This window comes from Harmonia axyridis, chromosome 6, assembly GCF_914767665.1.
Source record: "Harmonia axyridis chromosome 6, icHarAxyr1.1, whole genome shotgun sequence".
Classification (NCBI taxonomy): Eukaryota; Metazoa; Arthropoda; class Insecta; order Coleoptera; family Coccinellidae; genus Harmonia; species Harmonia axyridis.
In genome coordinates this window covers 23759507-23776892 of record NC_059506.1, presented here as the reverse complement: position 1 = coordinate 23776892, position 17386 = coordinate 23759507, and the positions used below count along the sequence as shown (strand labels likewise).

General features: G+C 34.6%; 3 protein-coding genes across 4 annotated transcripts; all 3 read right to left on the bottom strand.

The window, feature by feature from the left end:
* Window positions 1–83: 83 nt before the first annotated feature.
* On the bottom strand, window positions 84–2846 carry LOC123681669. Of its 2 annotated transcripts, none has more exons than XM_045619906.1 (3): window positions 1340–2846; window positions 465–593; window positions 84–365 (listed from the first exon to the last, which is right to left on the bottom strand). In XM_045619906.1, the coding sequence occupies exon 1, from the start codon at window positions 2045–2047 to the stop codon at window positions 1403–1405; it is 645 nt and encodes a 214-aa protein (XP_045475862.1). In that variant the 5' UTR covers window positions 2048–2846; the 3' UTR covers window positions 84–365; window positions 465–593; window positions 1340–1402. The 2 variants fall into 2 exon arrangements, with proteins under 2 accessions (XP_045475862.1, XP_045475863.1); XM_045619907.1 differs by having other exon boundaries at window positions 465–692; window positions 1340–2236.
* Window positions 2847–4495: 1649 nt separating this feature from the next.
* Window positions 4496–7846, bottom strand: LOC123681664. The gene is made up of 3 exons (XM_045619898.1): window positions 7687–7846; window positions 7457–7635; window positions 4496–6799 (listed from the first exon to the last, which is right to left on the bottom strand). Exons 1-3 carry the CDS (start codon window positions 7692–7694, stop codon window positions 4608–4610), a joined length of 2379 nt encoding a protein of 792 aa, XP_045475854.1. The 5' UTR covers window positions 7695–7846; the 3' UTR covers window positions 4496–4607.
* Window positions 7847–8574: 728 nt separating this feature from the next.
* On the bottom strand, window positions 8575–16631 carry LOC123681663. The gene is made up of 3 exons (XM_045619897.1): window positions 16447–16631; window positions 16342–16390; window positions 8575–14037 (listed from the first exon to the last, which is right to left on the bottom strand). The coding sequence occupies exons 1-3, from the start codon at window positions 16455–16457 to the stop codon at window positions 8644–8646; spliced, it is 5454 nt and encodes a 1817-aa protein (XP_045475853.1). The 5' UTR covers window positions 16458–16631; the 3' UTR covers window positions 8575–8643.
* Between the last annotated feature and the right edge of the window lie 755 nt (window positions 16632–17386).

Genomic DNA, 17386 nt, shown 5'->3' with positions numbered 1-17386 from the left:
ACAAGCTTGTATGTAGGTAATATAGTTTCATTATTAATGAAAAATTTACACCAAAGAATTTGTGAGTGTAAAAAAGCAACATGCTAGTATTAAAATTTATTTAATCGTTTCATCATGAAAATTTTCTTATTCCTCATTTTCTGGTATTTTAGATATTCCTTCTCCTTCCTGTGTTTCATCATTATTCCTGTATTCATTAATTCTGGTCAACTCTTTTCTTGCTTCGTCTGATAAACATTGACATTGGCCAATAGATTTTCCACAGTGAGAACATTTTTTATGCTTCAAAGTATCATTGAGTTTATTTGATGTTATAGGACGACAAATGGTCTCGTCTAACTTCTTTGGTGGCTTCATAGATATATCTAAAAATTTCAAAATATAGCACAATCGTCTGAGGGAACACAAAATTATTCAACTCTTGAAAGTGTCATATTATTAAAATATCTTTCCAGAGTACTCACTCTCTTTCTTCACGTTACTCTTGCACTCATAGTCCTCGGGAAAAACATGTTTGGCCTCAATAACTCTGGATGTTGGATCAGTCTCCTCAACTTCATCGATGTTCCTGACTTCATTATCATCATTTTGATCTGCTGACATATTCACATCAAATATTTGTTCATTAAGATAAGTTTTTTTGATTTGAAATACAGTAAATATGTTTTTTCGAGTTTTTTCCCTGCTTTGTACTGAAAATTTAGAAGTGTCAGTGGTACTTACAAAACATAGAAGATTATGAAGTATCCTACCTAGATTAATACTCTATGATCCTACTAATAACAATTCAATTGATTTCTATGAAATATAAATTCCTGACTAATTTTTCTCAGTGCTCGCGAACTGAATCATTTCAGAATAATGAAATATGAAAAACCAAAATTTACAAAGTTTCGGTTTATGATGTGGGTTAGTTACGATCTATTATTGTGAAATATTTTCATTGGTCTCATTCCCGACAATAAAAGTACATATATCTCCGTATGTTCACAACTTTTTTGTGAAGGAAATAACAAATCATTGTGTTTTTTTAAGTGTGGATTTTTATTGAATGCACTAGAAAGAACGTCTGTCGTCAAACTAAATAGCGAGAATAAATTATTTATCTTCACTACTGGTGTAAAAGTAGTTCAATTAGTCATTCTATGGATAAAAATTTTATTAAAAATTGAATAGCTACCTCAAAAACGGAGGACGATATAAAAACGAATGAATAAATCAGTAGGTGTAAATTCTATATAGTTAGTAGATATAAAGAATAAATTAAAGGTTTGAAAGAGCAATAATCTTTCACTACTAATAATACAGGATAATAACTTTTGCAAAGAGAAGAACTGACCTCTTTATTTTTTCCATAATTCTAGAAGTTCAACTGCTATAACTGCGTGTTAATCATTCATCCTCAAATTTGGGTGCTACGATCCACGTACTTGCCCCCTGATGGGCCAAGTTCTCCATCTTCCTCTGTATCAGTTGCCATGTTCACCCTTCCATTTCTATCAGGTCCTATATCAGATCCCGGTCCTTTGGGTTTTGGCGGAGCACTCTCCAACAGTCCAGCTTTATTAACAGCAATATTCTCTTCCACTATCACACCATCTATGGTACCATCTGCTGCCTTTCCACCTGTTCTATTAGCGTTAACTCCCGATTGAGTTCTATTAGGGTCAATCGCGGTTCTGGAACCTGTTCTACCTCCATCAGAACACCTATAAGCGCTTCCTTTTTCAGGTGGTAACTGATGAATAAAAAGTTCAATTCTTAAATCAGTTTTGTTGCACTTCTCTGCTGCTTCTATCACAATTGGTTGTGAGCAACCTGCTGCTGCTGGGCAAGTAGGTGGTTTAACGACTATAGATTTAGTTTGAGTACAAACAGGACATTGATCAGGTGGTTTGGGGGTTTTCGCAGACGGACATTCTGTTTCATCGGGACAGCTTTTTTGACCTCCTGGGCAATTTGGTCTACAGGTAGATGGGGTAGGACAGGTATCTTTTGGTTGAGGACGTTTAGCAGTACAATCCTGGACTCTAGGACAGCGGCTCATTGCATTTGAACTTTATGAGTATATATCATGCATTTTTTGATGGTCTCGATGAATTTCAGGTATTTGCTATTGATTGGATTATGCTTCAAACATGTAAAGGATACAACATAATGAAGAGAAACTGGTGACACAAAAATTTTGACAAATTGATTAGTGGATGATTTTGTATTGTCGTCTTTGACGTTTGCTTTTTATGAAAGGGAACCAATTGAGCTCGCCCATAGAAAAATAATCATTTTTATTACTGTGAGGGCTCACCTTTTTGTCAGACATCCAGAATCATGTCACAGATTTGTACTACAGAATTTCATCATTGTTTTTTTGGTCATTTAGTCTTTGCAAATTCAATAATTTTGATTCCTGTTGTTTCTGATTGCATTACATGCTCATTTGGTACTTTGAATTTCTACCCATGTGATTTTTGTGGATTAACCTTGAAATGCCAACCCTAAATGTTGGCGTCTTAGGCGACCGACTATCTTGCGACGGCCTGATAATACTTCTGAAAATCTGTTAGTCTTTTCATCTTAATAATAACTCTGCTTCTGGTTTCAAAAAAAAGTATTTTCATTAACGTAAGTAGCAAATGCTTTTATGACGAAAAAGAGACCTATCTCCAGGGCCGTCTCTAGCCAAACTGTCGCCCTGAGCAGAGACCTATTTTGCCGCCCTAACAGAAGCTAACTCTGCAGAATGCTAAAAAACGTACTCAATTGAATTCTAAAGAATATATGATGAAATATATGAATTGAGTTCAGATTTCAGATCCTTCGTTTTTTTTTCTTTGATATGATTAATATTTATCCACGATGCAAAAATGTTAAAGATTAGTAATTTCGATAAAAAAAATCATCAGTGAAATTCGTTTGAATAAAAAAAATATATTCAATTCGTTCTTCCAGTAAATGTAGATAATGTCGCCCTCCATTATTTACCGCCCCTCTAGAGTTGGCTCAGCAGTTTCAGGTTCCTAGCTCAGTTTTTTGTTTAAGTAAGTAAAACAATCGGATGAGTCATTATCTAATTCGAATGCGCCCACGCCCAACACTAGTTAATTTCATATAAAAAATGAAGAATATTATAAAATAATGGAATATCGTATGAAATAATAAAACTTCTTATATTTCTTGAGAAGTATCAGTTGGAAGTGATGAAATGGAATTGAAAAGAAAATAATCCAGAACACCAAGTGGCCATAAAATTCAGCAACGTAAAGAGAACGCCGACAAGCCTGTTGAGTGCATGTGTTTTTTAGCGTCAATAACTCGTATACAGCACTTTGAGGGTATCACGCTACATCTGGATATTTATGAGTATAATGTATAATGCGCACCTTTTATTGTTTTTGATGTTATTTAAATTTGTCGATAATCCTTCCTGTTGTTGCTAACTGAATTAAATCTCATTTGGTACTTTGAATTTCTACTCATGTGATTTTTGTTGATCAAGCTTGGAATGCCGCCCTTGAATTTTGCCGCCCTAGGCGACCGCCTACCCTGCCTACTCCCTAGCGACGGCCTTGCCTATCTCTGATTGATGAAGGATTCCAGAGCGATTCAAACATAATATGTGCCTTTGTAGGAGCAAATAAGCCTATATCCAGCCTTCAAAGATTGTATAGGGTGAATGGAATTCTTTGAATAAATTATTAAAAAAAAATCTAGTTAATAAGGATTCACAAAAAATTTTGTTTATGTTGTTGAATGTTCATTTTCTCTCCATGGCGATCACAATCCTCCTGTAGCAAGATATTGTTCTCGAGAAAATAAATATTTGATCATTTTCAACCTATAGATTGTTTTTTTTTTTGAGAGATTAAATTATAAGATCTGTTTCAATTGATGGAAACTTCATTTCATTTTTGGACTTAAGCCTGATTAATTTTGAAATCTATGATGCATTATATGCTTGAATACAACAGTGATAAACACATGTTGCATTATATCCTTGAATACAACAGTGATAAATACCAAATAATTTCGAACATGTCTACCTGTACCTCCCTTCCCACAAAGCTATGTTGAAATTTGAATTTATAATTCATTTGTAATAAAAACTGTAATAGTCTGCGTATTGCTGCTTCTTTATTTTTGATACATGAATTTATGTGTGAAAGAAAGGATGAATAAACTGAATTGTTCAAGTAACTGCATCATGCTCCCTTCATTTTACTAATGGGTTTTATCTCTTTTCCTCACCTTAGACACCTACACTATCGAGACTTATACTCATTATAAAGAAAAAGGGAAAAATCTTACAGTATAGTATGCATTCATTTTTTTATATGTTATTAATATTTCGCTTTCTCGCTTTCAAAAGCATGCAAAGGCTGGTGATTCAACGTTGATATTTTTTTCAATTGTTTTTAATGAATGCTGCTAACTTATGTTTCTACAATGAGTATCAAACTGAGAGTACTTTTCAACATATTCAACGCAAAAATAGCAGTGAAACAATAGATTTAAATATATTGTTTATTTCATTCGATAATGCAACGTTCTGGACGGATGATTATTTCAGACATTGCTATAACATTATCTGAATATCTCACATCTCCTTATCAATTTTCTTCATCTAAAAATATTCTCAAACGTATGTTTTCAAGAGTAGGATCTTCAGAAGTTGAAATTGATTTATCTGGGCTGTCATTGGATTTCTTGATATTCGATTTTGATGATTTCCTTTTATGAGATCCATTAGATATATCATTTTCCAAAGAAGAAAACGACATTTCCTCAAAATTTACACTTTGCCTTTTTCCAAAATTTCCTGATAATTTCCTATTAGGTTCTTTTTCATTGTTCCCATTTTCATTTACATTACATTCACAGCAAGTTCTTGAAATTTCGCTCGAAGATATATTTGCTACATTAAACTTTGATCTATCTACTGGTACACCTGAAATTTTCAACAGAAGAGGATGCTCGAGCTCAAAATCCGTTTGAATAGATATTTCTTCTAATTTTTCTTCTTCCTCCACACTACGACTCCTGCGCCTACCCTGATGTGTTGTAAAATCAAAATTTTCTAAGCAATTTTTTTGGCAAACATTTCCATTGAAGGTGCAAAGAGATTTTGGTCCCTCTAATTTAGGACGATATATACATTTTTTATTAAACATATCTCCTTCTGATTTTGTTGATTCGTGAAGATTTATCGACTCTATTCTGCAAAGAAGTTTTATTTGGCTATCTGTTGGCTTGTTACCTTTTCGTCCTAGAATTCTTCCAGAATCTGATCTGCCTTGAAATGTTTGTTCAGAAGAGCAACTTTTTGTTTTGCTATCACTAGCCCGAATTCTTTCGACTTCATCGTTAAAACACACTTTAGATATTTTATTTTTACTGGAACTATTACCGCTGTCTCTTCTTCTATCTTTATAGTTTATAAGGTACATTGATGATGGTACGGCTAGACTTCGATTAACCATGACTTTCTTTTTTAGGGGATGTTTTCTCTTTGTTGTTGCTCGTTTAGATCTTATGTATTTATTGGAATCATGCCGCATTTTGCTATCTGGTCTAAATTCTTGTATTTTCTTATCGATAAATTCCTCAAGTTTGGACCAACATTCATTCGTTCCACGATCTATTGTTTCTTGGCTCTTCGATATTTTATCTACTGTTGATCTTGGAGACATAATTATGTTTATAGTTGAAACTTTACCGGTTTTGGACGGTTGATCTATTGTCGAATTTTCATTCTTAACCGTTTTGAACGGGCAATTCCACCTAGAGCACACTTGTTTTGTTGAACATCTTGAAGCGGTTTCATCATCGAATGACTTCCTAGAGGGAATGGAACTTCTCATTTGATAGCTTGCGTCTTCTTCGAGATTTGGCAACTCCTCTTCGGACTTCAAATTAGCAGAACTCGTGGAATATTTTCTATGAGAATCAGTTGGGGTGTTCGGTTTCTTCACTTTGATTATGATCTTAACATTGTCACCGTCTTTCACTATTTCCTGCGTTATATTTTTATCTCCGTTTTCACCTTTGCATGTTACTTTTATATCATCTGGTTGTAAGGTATTCTTCATTTTCCGTTTTTGGATTTTTCTTGGGCAAGATGTTCCGCATTCTTTTGTTCTCGAAGTTTGCAACGATTTGTTTTTCTTATCTTTGGGGTTATGAGTATTGGTAATTTGAGATTTTTTCGTAATACAACTCAGGATTTTCGAATCATCTGGATTGATGAGACGCTGAAGTTTTACCATAGGACATGAAGAAGGACAGGGTATCTTGCTCACTGTTTCAACAGCATATGCGTCAGATAAATTGGTGTAAGTCGATGCTTTTCTCTGGTCGTTGTTTTTGCGTATAGTATCTGATTTTTGTGGAGTTTCGAGATCTTTCTTAGCTTTGTTTCGTTGAGATGATGCGTCATCTTCTATTGTTATTTTTAATTGGTCATTAAGAAAGAATGAGAATTTACCATTTTTAAGGGCTTTCGAGTTGAAACATTTTTTAGATGAATTTTCATTTGTTTGCTCCTTGGTGCGTTTCTTTGGTTTTCCACATAATGCACATGTTTTTCTATCAGCTTTCGAAATTTCCTCCAGCAGTTTATTCAAGTCAAACTGGATTGCTATACGTGGACTTCCCTCTTCATTATTGTTCGTTCCTGATGTTGTTTTCTGTGATCTCTGTCGAGAATTGCTTCGTTTTTCTTTAGAATCTGATTGATGACTTTGTTCATCCTCTTCATATTTTATTAATTTTTTTCTTCCTCGTTGGCGGCTTTTACTATGACCTAGAAAAATTCTTATGTATTCCAAATATGGGTTTTATTACTTCATCTTCAAGATAAAACTTATCAATTACGTTGGGATGTATTCGAAAAAAATAGAATACCTACAATTCGAACATATTTGTTATAAACCGTCAGTTCTTAGGATCACTGGCGCAGCCAGGATATTGGTTTGGGAGACTGACCATTTATATTCTACTCTTATTTTTCCAGTCGAAAATAAATGAAAACTTGAAGGGAAATTATGATAAAAAAACAACTAATAACTAAAAGATATCAAGAATATCAAATATTGGATTGACTCGGTCTTTACTTGATGGAAATTCATTTCAAATCGAAAATATGATTTTTTTTCGTTTTAACCTTCAACCTTACCTAACCTTCCCTCAAATAAATAAAAAACACCATGTCACTAATGTAAGACTGTAAGAAGCAATCTAAAGGAAGTTATGTTTCAATATTTTAGTCGGTAGATGGCGTTACACGCTATGAATGTCTCACAACTGTGCTACATTTGTAACTATAGCTAATCAAGTTTGGAACAAACTCTGTATGCTATCTGGGATAAGTTGCAGAATTTCAATTATGTTGTTTGAAGCTTATAAAAACATGATGAGTAATAAAGATGAACTCTATTCATTTTTTATCTTTTCGACTTACTTCTTTTTACTGTAACTCTGCCAATATCAACATTTTGACAGTAATCCTCTGAGCAATTATATTCGAATATATTATTCTCGGAAGAGGCTTGAATATTCAATTTGGAATAAGAAGAATAGGAAGTTTCCTGGCTTGAAACAATCGATGATATCTGCCATTCGTCTTCAATTTCGAAAAGACTGAAATTTAAGGAGTTTTCATTTTATACATCATTAGTGGAATCTACTCACTCTGACATTTTGGTCTTTAATCCTAAAGGGAATATGATGGAGAATTTAGGAAATCATATTGAATAATGTTAGTTTGTCATTGATGTTTTGAATTGCAGATGACATGACTTTTTTTAAGTCTATAGAGGAAATCATAAGGAGTAAATCATAGAATTATTCAAATATTTCACTGTGATTTGAGCCGAGTCATAATTCATTTTTGTTCCAGTTTGTTCCTCAAGAAAAAAAGATGTTCAAAAATACTTGTATCAGGGTGCAACATGAGTGGTTGGTCATAGCCTAGTGGTGAGTGCAGGTCATCCAGGTCTTTCAGAAAAGTTGTTGTGTAGCCTAAAACTGTTAGTTTCGGAGGTAGATGATGCTTCATGGAAATGGGCCTAAATTTCTAATATCTATGTCTTGAAAATCAGCTGTCCGATTTTGTTTGAATTTTATACACGCTTTTAAACGTTTCATGTAATTTGATATTTCCAGGGCAGTACTCAGATTATTGAGTTTTTTCTTTAGACTTCGGAATATATATTTTTCACACGTTTTAGAGGAATTTCGTTATTGCCATAAAAAATACAATATTCGGTCTTATGAATTCAATTTTTACTTTAAATGACACATTTCTTCATTCATGTTTTATGTTATTTTTTCAAAATAATTTTTTTTTTAAATTAAAAATTAATTTTGAAACAAAATGACGTGACCAACTTAGGAAATGTAAACCGTGAGTCTATCTAACGAATTATTAAATTTCCTTTTGAGATCCCTGAATAATTTGTAATTTTTATGTCTTTTCATAATCAAAATATCCAAAGGATTTTTCATTATTGATTTTTTTTTCATACAGCAATTAGTTGAGTTTAAAGAGCTGATGATAATTCAACTAAAAAATGCAAATTCTTCAGATTTGATATATTCCCCTATGAATTTTATGGACAATAACTACAATATTATTCAACAACAATTTCATTCTTTTCTCGACAAACCACGGAACAAACAGAAGTTGGCCATTCTTTGGTATGCCATATCCAAATTTGCTCTATAATCCATTCCCTGATCACCTTTGCATTTATTTTCCAACAGATCTTTAGCTATACTTGCGCATATAAGATCACTGTTTAACTTGTACTCCTTCTTAATATACTCCTTAGTTATCTGATGAATGTCATTCAATTTAGCTTTTTCTTTATCCCTTCTTGAATAGTGAGAATCAGACGCAGTTTGATCAGTCGTCGAGGTAACCGTTTTCTTCCTCACCATTTTGATTCGCATATAATCTTTACTTGACTGCGACGATTTTAAGTCATCTTCTTTGAAATTATGTTTTTTTTTCCTATCTTTGCCGTGAAAAGTTATACTGAAGGATTCCTTATTTTTATTGATTATTTCGCTTCTAGTATCTCTCGAATACTTTTTTTCGACTCTCTCAAAGTGTCTTGACGAATGCCTTACTCGACTTTTGTACCCCTTGTCGATTCCGTAAGAAACAATTTTATCGATAAGTCTTTGCTTTTCCTCAGTGCTGTCTGTAATAACTATAGGCTCCTTATCATTGGTTGAAGTCAAGCTAACACAATTCCTAGTTAGAAGTTTCAAATTGCTCAAATTGATCACAATCTTGGTAACGGGAAGTTTAGGATAGTTTCTAGGAATTGGTGCTATCGGAGGATTCACTTCTGTTTGAAAAAAATTCACTTCGATCGGTTCCTCCCTATACTTCTTTTTCATTTCGTCCAACTCCGTCAAACTAAACTTCATCCCTTTTTTGGCGAAGAATTTCGGTTCGTCCAATATGGCAGTGTTGTATACGTCTTTATGTTTCCGACCGTGATCTCTGTGCTCTAATTGAAGGCGTTGCGTGTTCTTCTGATTATTGGCCACAGTCGAAAGTTGTTTCGTAACCTCTTCTAACTCTTTCAACCGTTCCACCAACTCTAAGTACTCTCTTTTACCTTCAACACTTCGAAATTTTTTCTCCGAATCTTTTGCTCCCATATCGCACCTGCTTTCGACTTCATAATGATGTTTATGATGTCGCTTAGATTTGTGGTTCTTGTCATCCTCTTTACTTCGACGTTTTTCTCGATCATCTTCTCTGTGGCGACTATGATGCTTCGATTCGTGTTTGTGACTTCTGTGCTTGCTCTTGGAACGTGAATGCTTCCTCCTGTGTTTATGCTCGAACTTCTCCATCTTGTTTTCATCGCGTTCCTTCTCCAAATACTCTTCTTGAGTTTTATCTTTGCCAGGAAATTCTGTGCCTATTTCTTTCACGAGATTCTCAATTGCTGATTCGACAATTTCAACATTCTCTTCACCAGCTTTCTGTTTGGACATTTTGACGAAATTCGCCAGAATAGATTCCACTTTATGCTTACTCTGTTCGCTGAGATGAGAGCAATGTTCCAAAATGATCTCTTTGATTAGATTGTAAAGGGTGAGTTCAACTATGCAATCCCTAGATCTCAAGAAACTAGTGTTACATAAATTGACTACGTCTCTTATCAAACCTGTCAGTCTGTTCTCGTTTTTGTTTTCTTTTAACGCATTCACTCGTACCAAACAATCTTCATTTTTGGGTGGATTCATACCATCGTTGGCTTGTGTCGGTTCAACTTTCAAAATTTCTTGGGATTTTTTACATATAAGTTTCTCGACGTAAGGTCCTATATCGTCTGTTTCCTGAATACCATATTCTTCGTGACCGAGTTGCATCAGATTAGAATCGGAGGATGTTTGAAGGACAATACGATGCTGTTTTTTGTGATGAGATCGTCCTTTGTGCTTCTGCTTCACAGAATCTCTATCATCGTTATCATCAGTCTGTAATTTTTTCACATGTTCGTTGTTCAATCTGTCTGTAAGTTTGTCTGAGTATTTATCTTCATCAGCAAATAATGAAAGAACTGAAGCACTCTTTCGCAGTTTTTCTATGTGGTTTTTATCGTTCTCCAAGTTGACCTGACTACTTGGAAAATTATATTTTTGGCATATATCTTTGGGTTTGGTGAGTTCAACCTCTTGATTGACATCGTCTTCGAAATGCACTTTCGGTATACTTACTACTGAAAACTCATCAATGCAATTGTTGAAAAAATTTTCAGTGTCCAGTTTCCTTCGTGCTTTTTTCGTAGCTTTTCTTCCATGTTCAGGGCACTCCTGACATTCATACATCTCATTTTCACATTGGGTCTCGTTGTCTTGAAGTATCTTCTCGTTCGAAGTATTCACATTGGCGTTTTTTACAGCTGGCTTCGATGGTAGTTCACATCGTTCATTCTCCCTTGTTGGCGTTTCTTGAACTTTGTCTGGGATATAATTATAATCGTATCTTTTCGGTAGATCTGAAAAACTGATGAATTTCGGCTTGACGTTGATGTTGAATCTAGAAGCGATTTGTTGAACAGGAAAAAAAGGAATCTTAGCTTTCTCCTGTGACGTCGAACTCTCCGCTAGGATTCGTCTGGAACTGAATCTGTCGTCAGTTTTGCTGGTGCTGTAAAATGAACTCTCGTGGACATGGTACAACAGTTTCGGCTCACCAAAATATCTCCGCTCGCTAGAATCCGAATCGAAGAGCTTAGAGATCTGTTCTCTCTTCCTTCTGAAGCGATTGGGTGGAAGATTTAGGAAAAATCCTTCCTTTTTGCACCTAAGGTCCGGCTCGAACTCCTCCCTGAAGAGGGAGAAAGAAGAGCTCTTCAATGCAGCCTGATCTTTAATGTTTGACGATTGAACCGCTTCCCTCTCGATTGGTTTACAGGTTAAATCATAAGGGCTCGTAGAATTATCGGCTACATAGATTTTACTCGTTTTAGGCGCAATATTTCCAAAAGGGTTTATGTTCGAACAACTAGTTGATTTATTGCCGAATATTTTCTTGAACGAAGACAGGCGTTTGGAGGACATACTCTGTCGAAGAATCTTCTTTTGCTCGTATATCTCCGTTGGCTTCCTGGTCATCTTTTCAGGTATGGTTTGAAGGTTATCATTTACGTAGTTTTTCGAAACATTTACCTGGATACTCTTGTCATAAGAAGAACACAAGGGAGGAAGCCTTTTTTCGCTTTCCGCGGATCCAGAAGATGATATGGTCTTCTCTCCACATCCAGTAGTTTTAGAAGTCTTCATTTTAGACACTATACTTTTGAGGGGCACACAAACCGTTATCATAACATCTGGAACTTCTTTAGCTTTGAAACCATTCAGTTTATCACAAAACTGATCCTTGATCATGTTCATGGTACTGCTCGAAATTTTACCCTTGAGCCCAGATGTTTTGATTTCCTCCTCGAGGATGTTGGAAACTAGATCTTGTGTCGAGCTTCGATTTTTATCGAAAATCATATCCTCCGAAGTTGACTGTTTACCTTTAACCACCGTAGTGGGGGAGGGTTCAAAAACGAACCAATTGGCAGTGGTTGAACTCAACGAGGAATATTCTCTAGAGCTAACATAGTTGAGACTCGGTTGTGTTTTACTCTTATGGCAACTGTTTTGGTTGTTGCTTTTAGATGTTTCGCTGCTCAGAAAAGACGTTGACTTCCTCCTGTGCGAATTCTTTTCAGGTATTTCATTTTCGGATGTTATAGCCTTAAGTTTCCGATCAAGTTCCTTACGCTTCTTCTTCTCATTTTCGTGCTTATTCAGCAGCATTGGGAATTCATTTATAGGTCCGAAGTGAAGAGCACTAAAGGTATTCTTCAAGACTAATTTCTCTTTCATGGAATGACATGGGGTTCCAACGCATCTATCAACGGAATTCTTCTGTTGCGTTATATGATAAATGATGCATTTGTTATAATGAGGCTTGTCTGGTTTCATCTTAGTTTTTCTTTTTCCATCTTGGCTTGACGAAAGGGTACTGATCACTCTTGTTGACAACTTGTTCGGCTTACATCGGTAACCTCGTTTCTTGCGTCTTTTTATCTTAGTGATGGGTTTCACATTGTTGAAAAGATTAGGGGTATATTTGAGACGTTTCGAAGTGGTCTCTGATGATAGCTGTACCATAATGCCTTCATTTCTAGTGTGGTTATAGCAACCGTTGTCGGTTGAAGTTGAGATTTGATTGAAGGTCATTGCTGCCGTTTGAGTTGATATGTTTTCACCCTCGATCATTTCAGAAGTCCTTCTTTTGATATTTTTTTCGCTCAAACTACGTTCAATCATGCCTTGCAAAGACTTCTTGACATCTAGAACGTTCAGGACGTTTCGCATCTTCGAAATTGTAGTTTTGAATTCTCTGAACAGATCTACTTGCGCTAGATTCACAACTTCGTATTCCGTTGTATTCTCTGATATAACCTTAAAGGAATCGACGAAATTTGACTGTTTCTCATCGCTTTCGCAAGAGGTTTCCTGTATGACAACTCCGGTTGAGATCGAAGGAAGGACGTTATCCTTCGATAGAGATCCAGAATCGTCTCCGTGATCCCCAGAAGAATTCAAATCATATTTTAAAAGGTCAAAGCCTTGCTCGTTCTTGATAGTCTGAACGTTCATCTTAACTTGCATGTTCTGTTCATCAGTTATAGATTTGCTACTTTCAGAAGGTTGTAAATCGTCGCTTTTGTCTTTCAATGGTATAGCTATGGATGGATTCGGTAGAGTTTGGTCCATTATCATACCTTCTGATGAAAATTCCGAAACCACCTCACAAACTTTTGGGGCAGTCTGGCTGATCATCTCAATATTGTCTTGACAAGTTGGTGTATTGGAAGATGCGGAAACTTTCACATTTAATTCATCGTTATTCGAACTGATTTTCTGTACTTTTTCCGTACGTTTGTGTAAAACTCTGGCATAATCCGTTTTAGCTATAGTTGACTTATCCGATTTCCATTCGAGATCAACTTCCGTATCTACACTTCTTGTCTGAATTTCGTTTGAAGACATGGATAACTTCTCCTTCGGCGAATTTTCCGAATTGACTTGAATGACTGAAGAGTTGGTGCTTTCATTTTTTTTGCTGCTTGATTTTTCGGAAGCTCGTCCAAGAGCCTGCGACCAAATTGTGCCATCGTGTAGTTTTGCGTGGTATGAAAACACGCAATTATTGGTATGGGTGAGTTGGCCCAATCGGTGTAAACTCTTGGTGCAGACGATATCTTCTTCTTTGCTGTTGCTGGGAATGTCACATGTGGCGTTCGATCTCTTGAGCGCGTTGACTTTGTTTTTGCCGCTGTCGACGGTTTCTGTAGATAGGCTTTCGGTGGATTTTGACTTTTTGAAGATGAGTTTTTTATTGGCCGGGACAGAATCCTTATGGCTCGAACTGTCAAAGCTTCTAATGCCACTTTCACTAGTTATATTTATAATGTCGTCCCTTTCCCTGTCGAATTCTTTCTTTTTTCCACCCTGAAAAAATTATTGAATTTAGTATCGAATCCCTTCAGAGCATAGAATAAAAAAAATTGTTATTTTGAAATAATATCTGATTTCGTTATAATGTAGATACAGTGTGGTCCAAAGAAAACTTAACACCTCGATTTTCTGACTGAACAATGGAAATGTGGGAAGTGATGGGGGTGATTACAACCCTTTGATTTTAAATGGGGATGAGGGGTGTTGCGATACCTCATTTTCAAGATCTTATTGACTACTATCTGATCCTGAAATTTCGCTTAAAAATTTCCATGGATAACGATATCAACGATCATACAAAGAAAATTGTATGATTCATGTAATTTATGCAAATAAATTGAATTGTATTGTATATGACAGGTAAAATAGTGTAAGAGTATTTACTACTAAAAATATCTTTGAAATGTGTCGGATACGAATTATATAATCCAGATATTACATTGCCTCTTTCACTATTTTCGCTGTTATTTCATTAACGATGGATATTTTGAAGCGAAATTTTAGGGTCAGATAGTATTCAATACAATCTTCAAAATAAGTTAACGCAACACCCCATCCGAGCTGATTTATGTTTAACAAATCCCTCTATTTTTATACGTAGAATTTACAGAAATAATAAAAAATATAGGTTCTAATCTGAAAATGTTGAATTTTGATGAATTTGAGTTGTCCAAATGCATGATCTTCTGATAAACACCCTGTACATTTTTGATCCAAACCGCAAACAGTCTTATAATAGTACCTATTTGTAGAATCGAAAACTAAAAAGGTTTTTTCGAAAACAACTTTTTCTACAGAAATATTCAAAAAAACGGAAGGCCTCGCCTCGCCACAATATTTTTCATAAGAATCCCATTAACTCATAAATACATAGTTGAGTTTATACCCAGGGATGACATAATGCTGAAATTTCCATCAAAAAAGTAATCTAATGATGCAATTGGGTGTGCTATTTGAAATGAGGAAGTAGTAGTCTAAGGAAGATCATTGCCTCAAACCGCAATATGCAAATTTTCAGCATAAATTTAGTTTTTTCATAAACGTCTAATAGGCCATAGCGGTGAATCCCTCTGTATATTTTCAAGGTACAAGGCTGGAAAATACAATTCGACTCATTCAAAAAACAGCAAAAGCTCGGACCCAGAGAGTTCAAACATAATATTGAAAAACGGTAATAAATTGGGAGGATCTCTTATGTACTTCTCATGATTTTACATCATTACATATAAGAAAAAATGGTTTGTAAACCAGGGGGATCTGTGAAATTGGAAAATGATTCACTTTCTAATGGTCTTCTCTTTATAAAATGAAAAGAAAATACTCTAAAACAAGGTAGTCTAAGAATGTTGTTCAAGTTGAAGGTTCACTGAAATCACATACTTCATGATGCCTTTTTGTTGGTGAAATTTTGTTATCTTATGATTCAAAAAGATAGTTTAACTTGTCTGAGGAGTCATTTTTAAAGTTTTTCAATATACTATCACCAGGATCATTCTTTAAAATTGAATGCCACTTTAAAATTTCAATCCTTCATTAAACGGTCCAGTTAGCCAGTAGGCTCCTTCTATTGGAGGATTTGAATTTCAATGACGGCATTAAATTTTAATGAACGTTCTTGCAACTTGGTCTAAAAGGACTTACTTAAGATCTGTAATGCTGTATCTGTTCTCGGTAATACTAAGTCGGTATTAGTTGTAGGTAATTTTAATTGTTAGATGTGCTCATTTAATTGTTTCACTTAATATGCTACCTAATACTAGGCCTAGTTGTCTCATTCAAACAAATCTATTGAACATTACCGGAAAAATATTCATTCGATTCGAATCTTTCGAGTCGAATGAAGGGAATTGATGTGTACAAATTAGAGCATTTCATTAATTTCAGAGTAAAATGTATGTATGTAAAGCATAACGGTTATGGAGTTCTTGGCTGAAATTAATGAATATAAAGAGTTCAAAAAATAAATTCCTGTTAGCGCATTCGCCATTTCAAGATAGTATTATTTCATTTCTATTTCAATTCGAACGCATTTTAGGAATGATTATAACCATTCTTCGGAATATTCAATATTCATTTTACCGCAGTTAATCAGCGTATTCCTATAAATTTTTTTCATCTCTAGCATATGCATTCAGCATAAAGATTCTGAACTTGAGAGAATCGATACGATATAAAATATTACGTAAGTCAGATTTCGGTTTTTTTGGAAAAACTTCTGCTTTTCGAAAATTTTCAATCGCAATTGAAATACGAAAAATTTATCTCTATTTAAAAGAATCATGACTGGTCCGAACTTACCTTAAATACTTTCAATATATTCCCTAATTTATTGATGAAGTTTCTCCCCCTGAAAAAAGATTAAATGAGTGAAATGATTAGTTATAACATTTCTAATCTACTCACATCGTATTCATTTATCCCTCAAACAGGCAATTTAGCGATCATCTCTATCCATTTCGTGAAAGCACTCACAAATTTGGTGCTGAACCGTCGATGTTCAAAAATATTCTCACGAAAATTTTCTTGCATAATTAAGCATCGTTAAAGAGTAAAACTTCAATATTCTGACATAAAAATTTTTGACATGTATGAGCTCACTTCATTTTCTACAAATTATGGGGAATAAACATTCACGAATCGTAATTCGATCTCAAAATGTGGAAATTGAAATATGAAAGTTGATATATTATTGAGCGCTGGTTCTCCGGACTGATCACTCTATCATAATAATAAAAATATTAATGCTTCTTTATTTCAAATAAGGTTTACAAATAAGATCCTCACCTGAAGTGAAATAGTGTCTAAATAAAATTAATTGGTTCGCTCTTTGATGTGACAAAAAAAAATCTTCTTGTTCATAAGTTCATATTTTTGAAAATTCTTAGATTACTTAAGTCCTTATAATGTTATTTGGTTATTGATTAAATACTCTGATACAACTATATGTGAGGTGAATTGGAAAATTTAAATTTTGTGTTCTTATGTTGTAACTATTACTGATAATATATTGAATCAATTTTTTTTGTTCTTATGTAAGACTACAGCAAATTCGTATATGTTGTTGTATTCCTCTTTGAAATAACACCAGAATAACCAGAAAGAATAGCAGGATTGCTGTCAACAGGGCAGTTTTATGTAGAAAAGCTCCATAAAACTGATGAGATGAGATTGAAGATGGGGTAGATGCGTTGATTGGGTTGAGTTTCACTTTTATGTTAGAACACTAGCACTAAACTTTCACGAGTTATTCAAGGAATTAATGGAATACGAATATTAATTAAGAGACGATGTTTATTGTCTGGATATAGGAGCTGAATTGAATTGATGGCGGTGTGTTGCTTCT

Coding starts and splice junctions, on each gene's coding strand:
- LOC123681669 (XM_045619906.1), bottom strand. CDS start 2,047: ATGAGCCGCTGTCCTAGAGTCCAGGATTGTACTGCTAAACGTCCTCAA.
- LOC123681663 (XM_045619897.1), bottom strand. Junction 14,038..16,341: donor ATATATTGAAAGTATTTAAG/GTAAGTTCGGAC, acceptor TAATTTTTTCAG/GGTGGAAAAAAGAAAGAATT.
- LOC123681664 (XM_045619898.1), bottom strand. Junction 6,800..7,456: donor CAGAGTTACAGTAAAAAGAA/GTAAGTCGAAAA, acceptor GAATTTTTCTAG/GTCATAGTAAAAGCCGCCAA.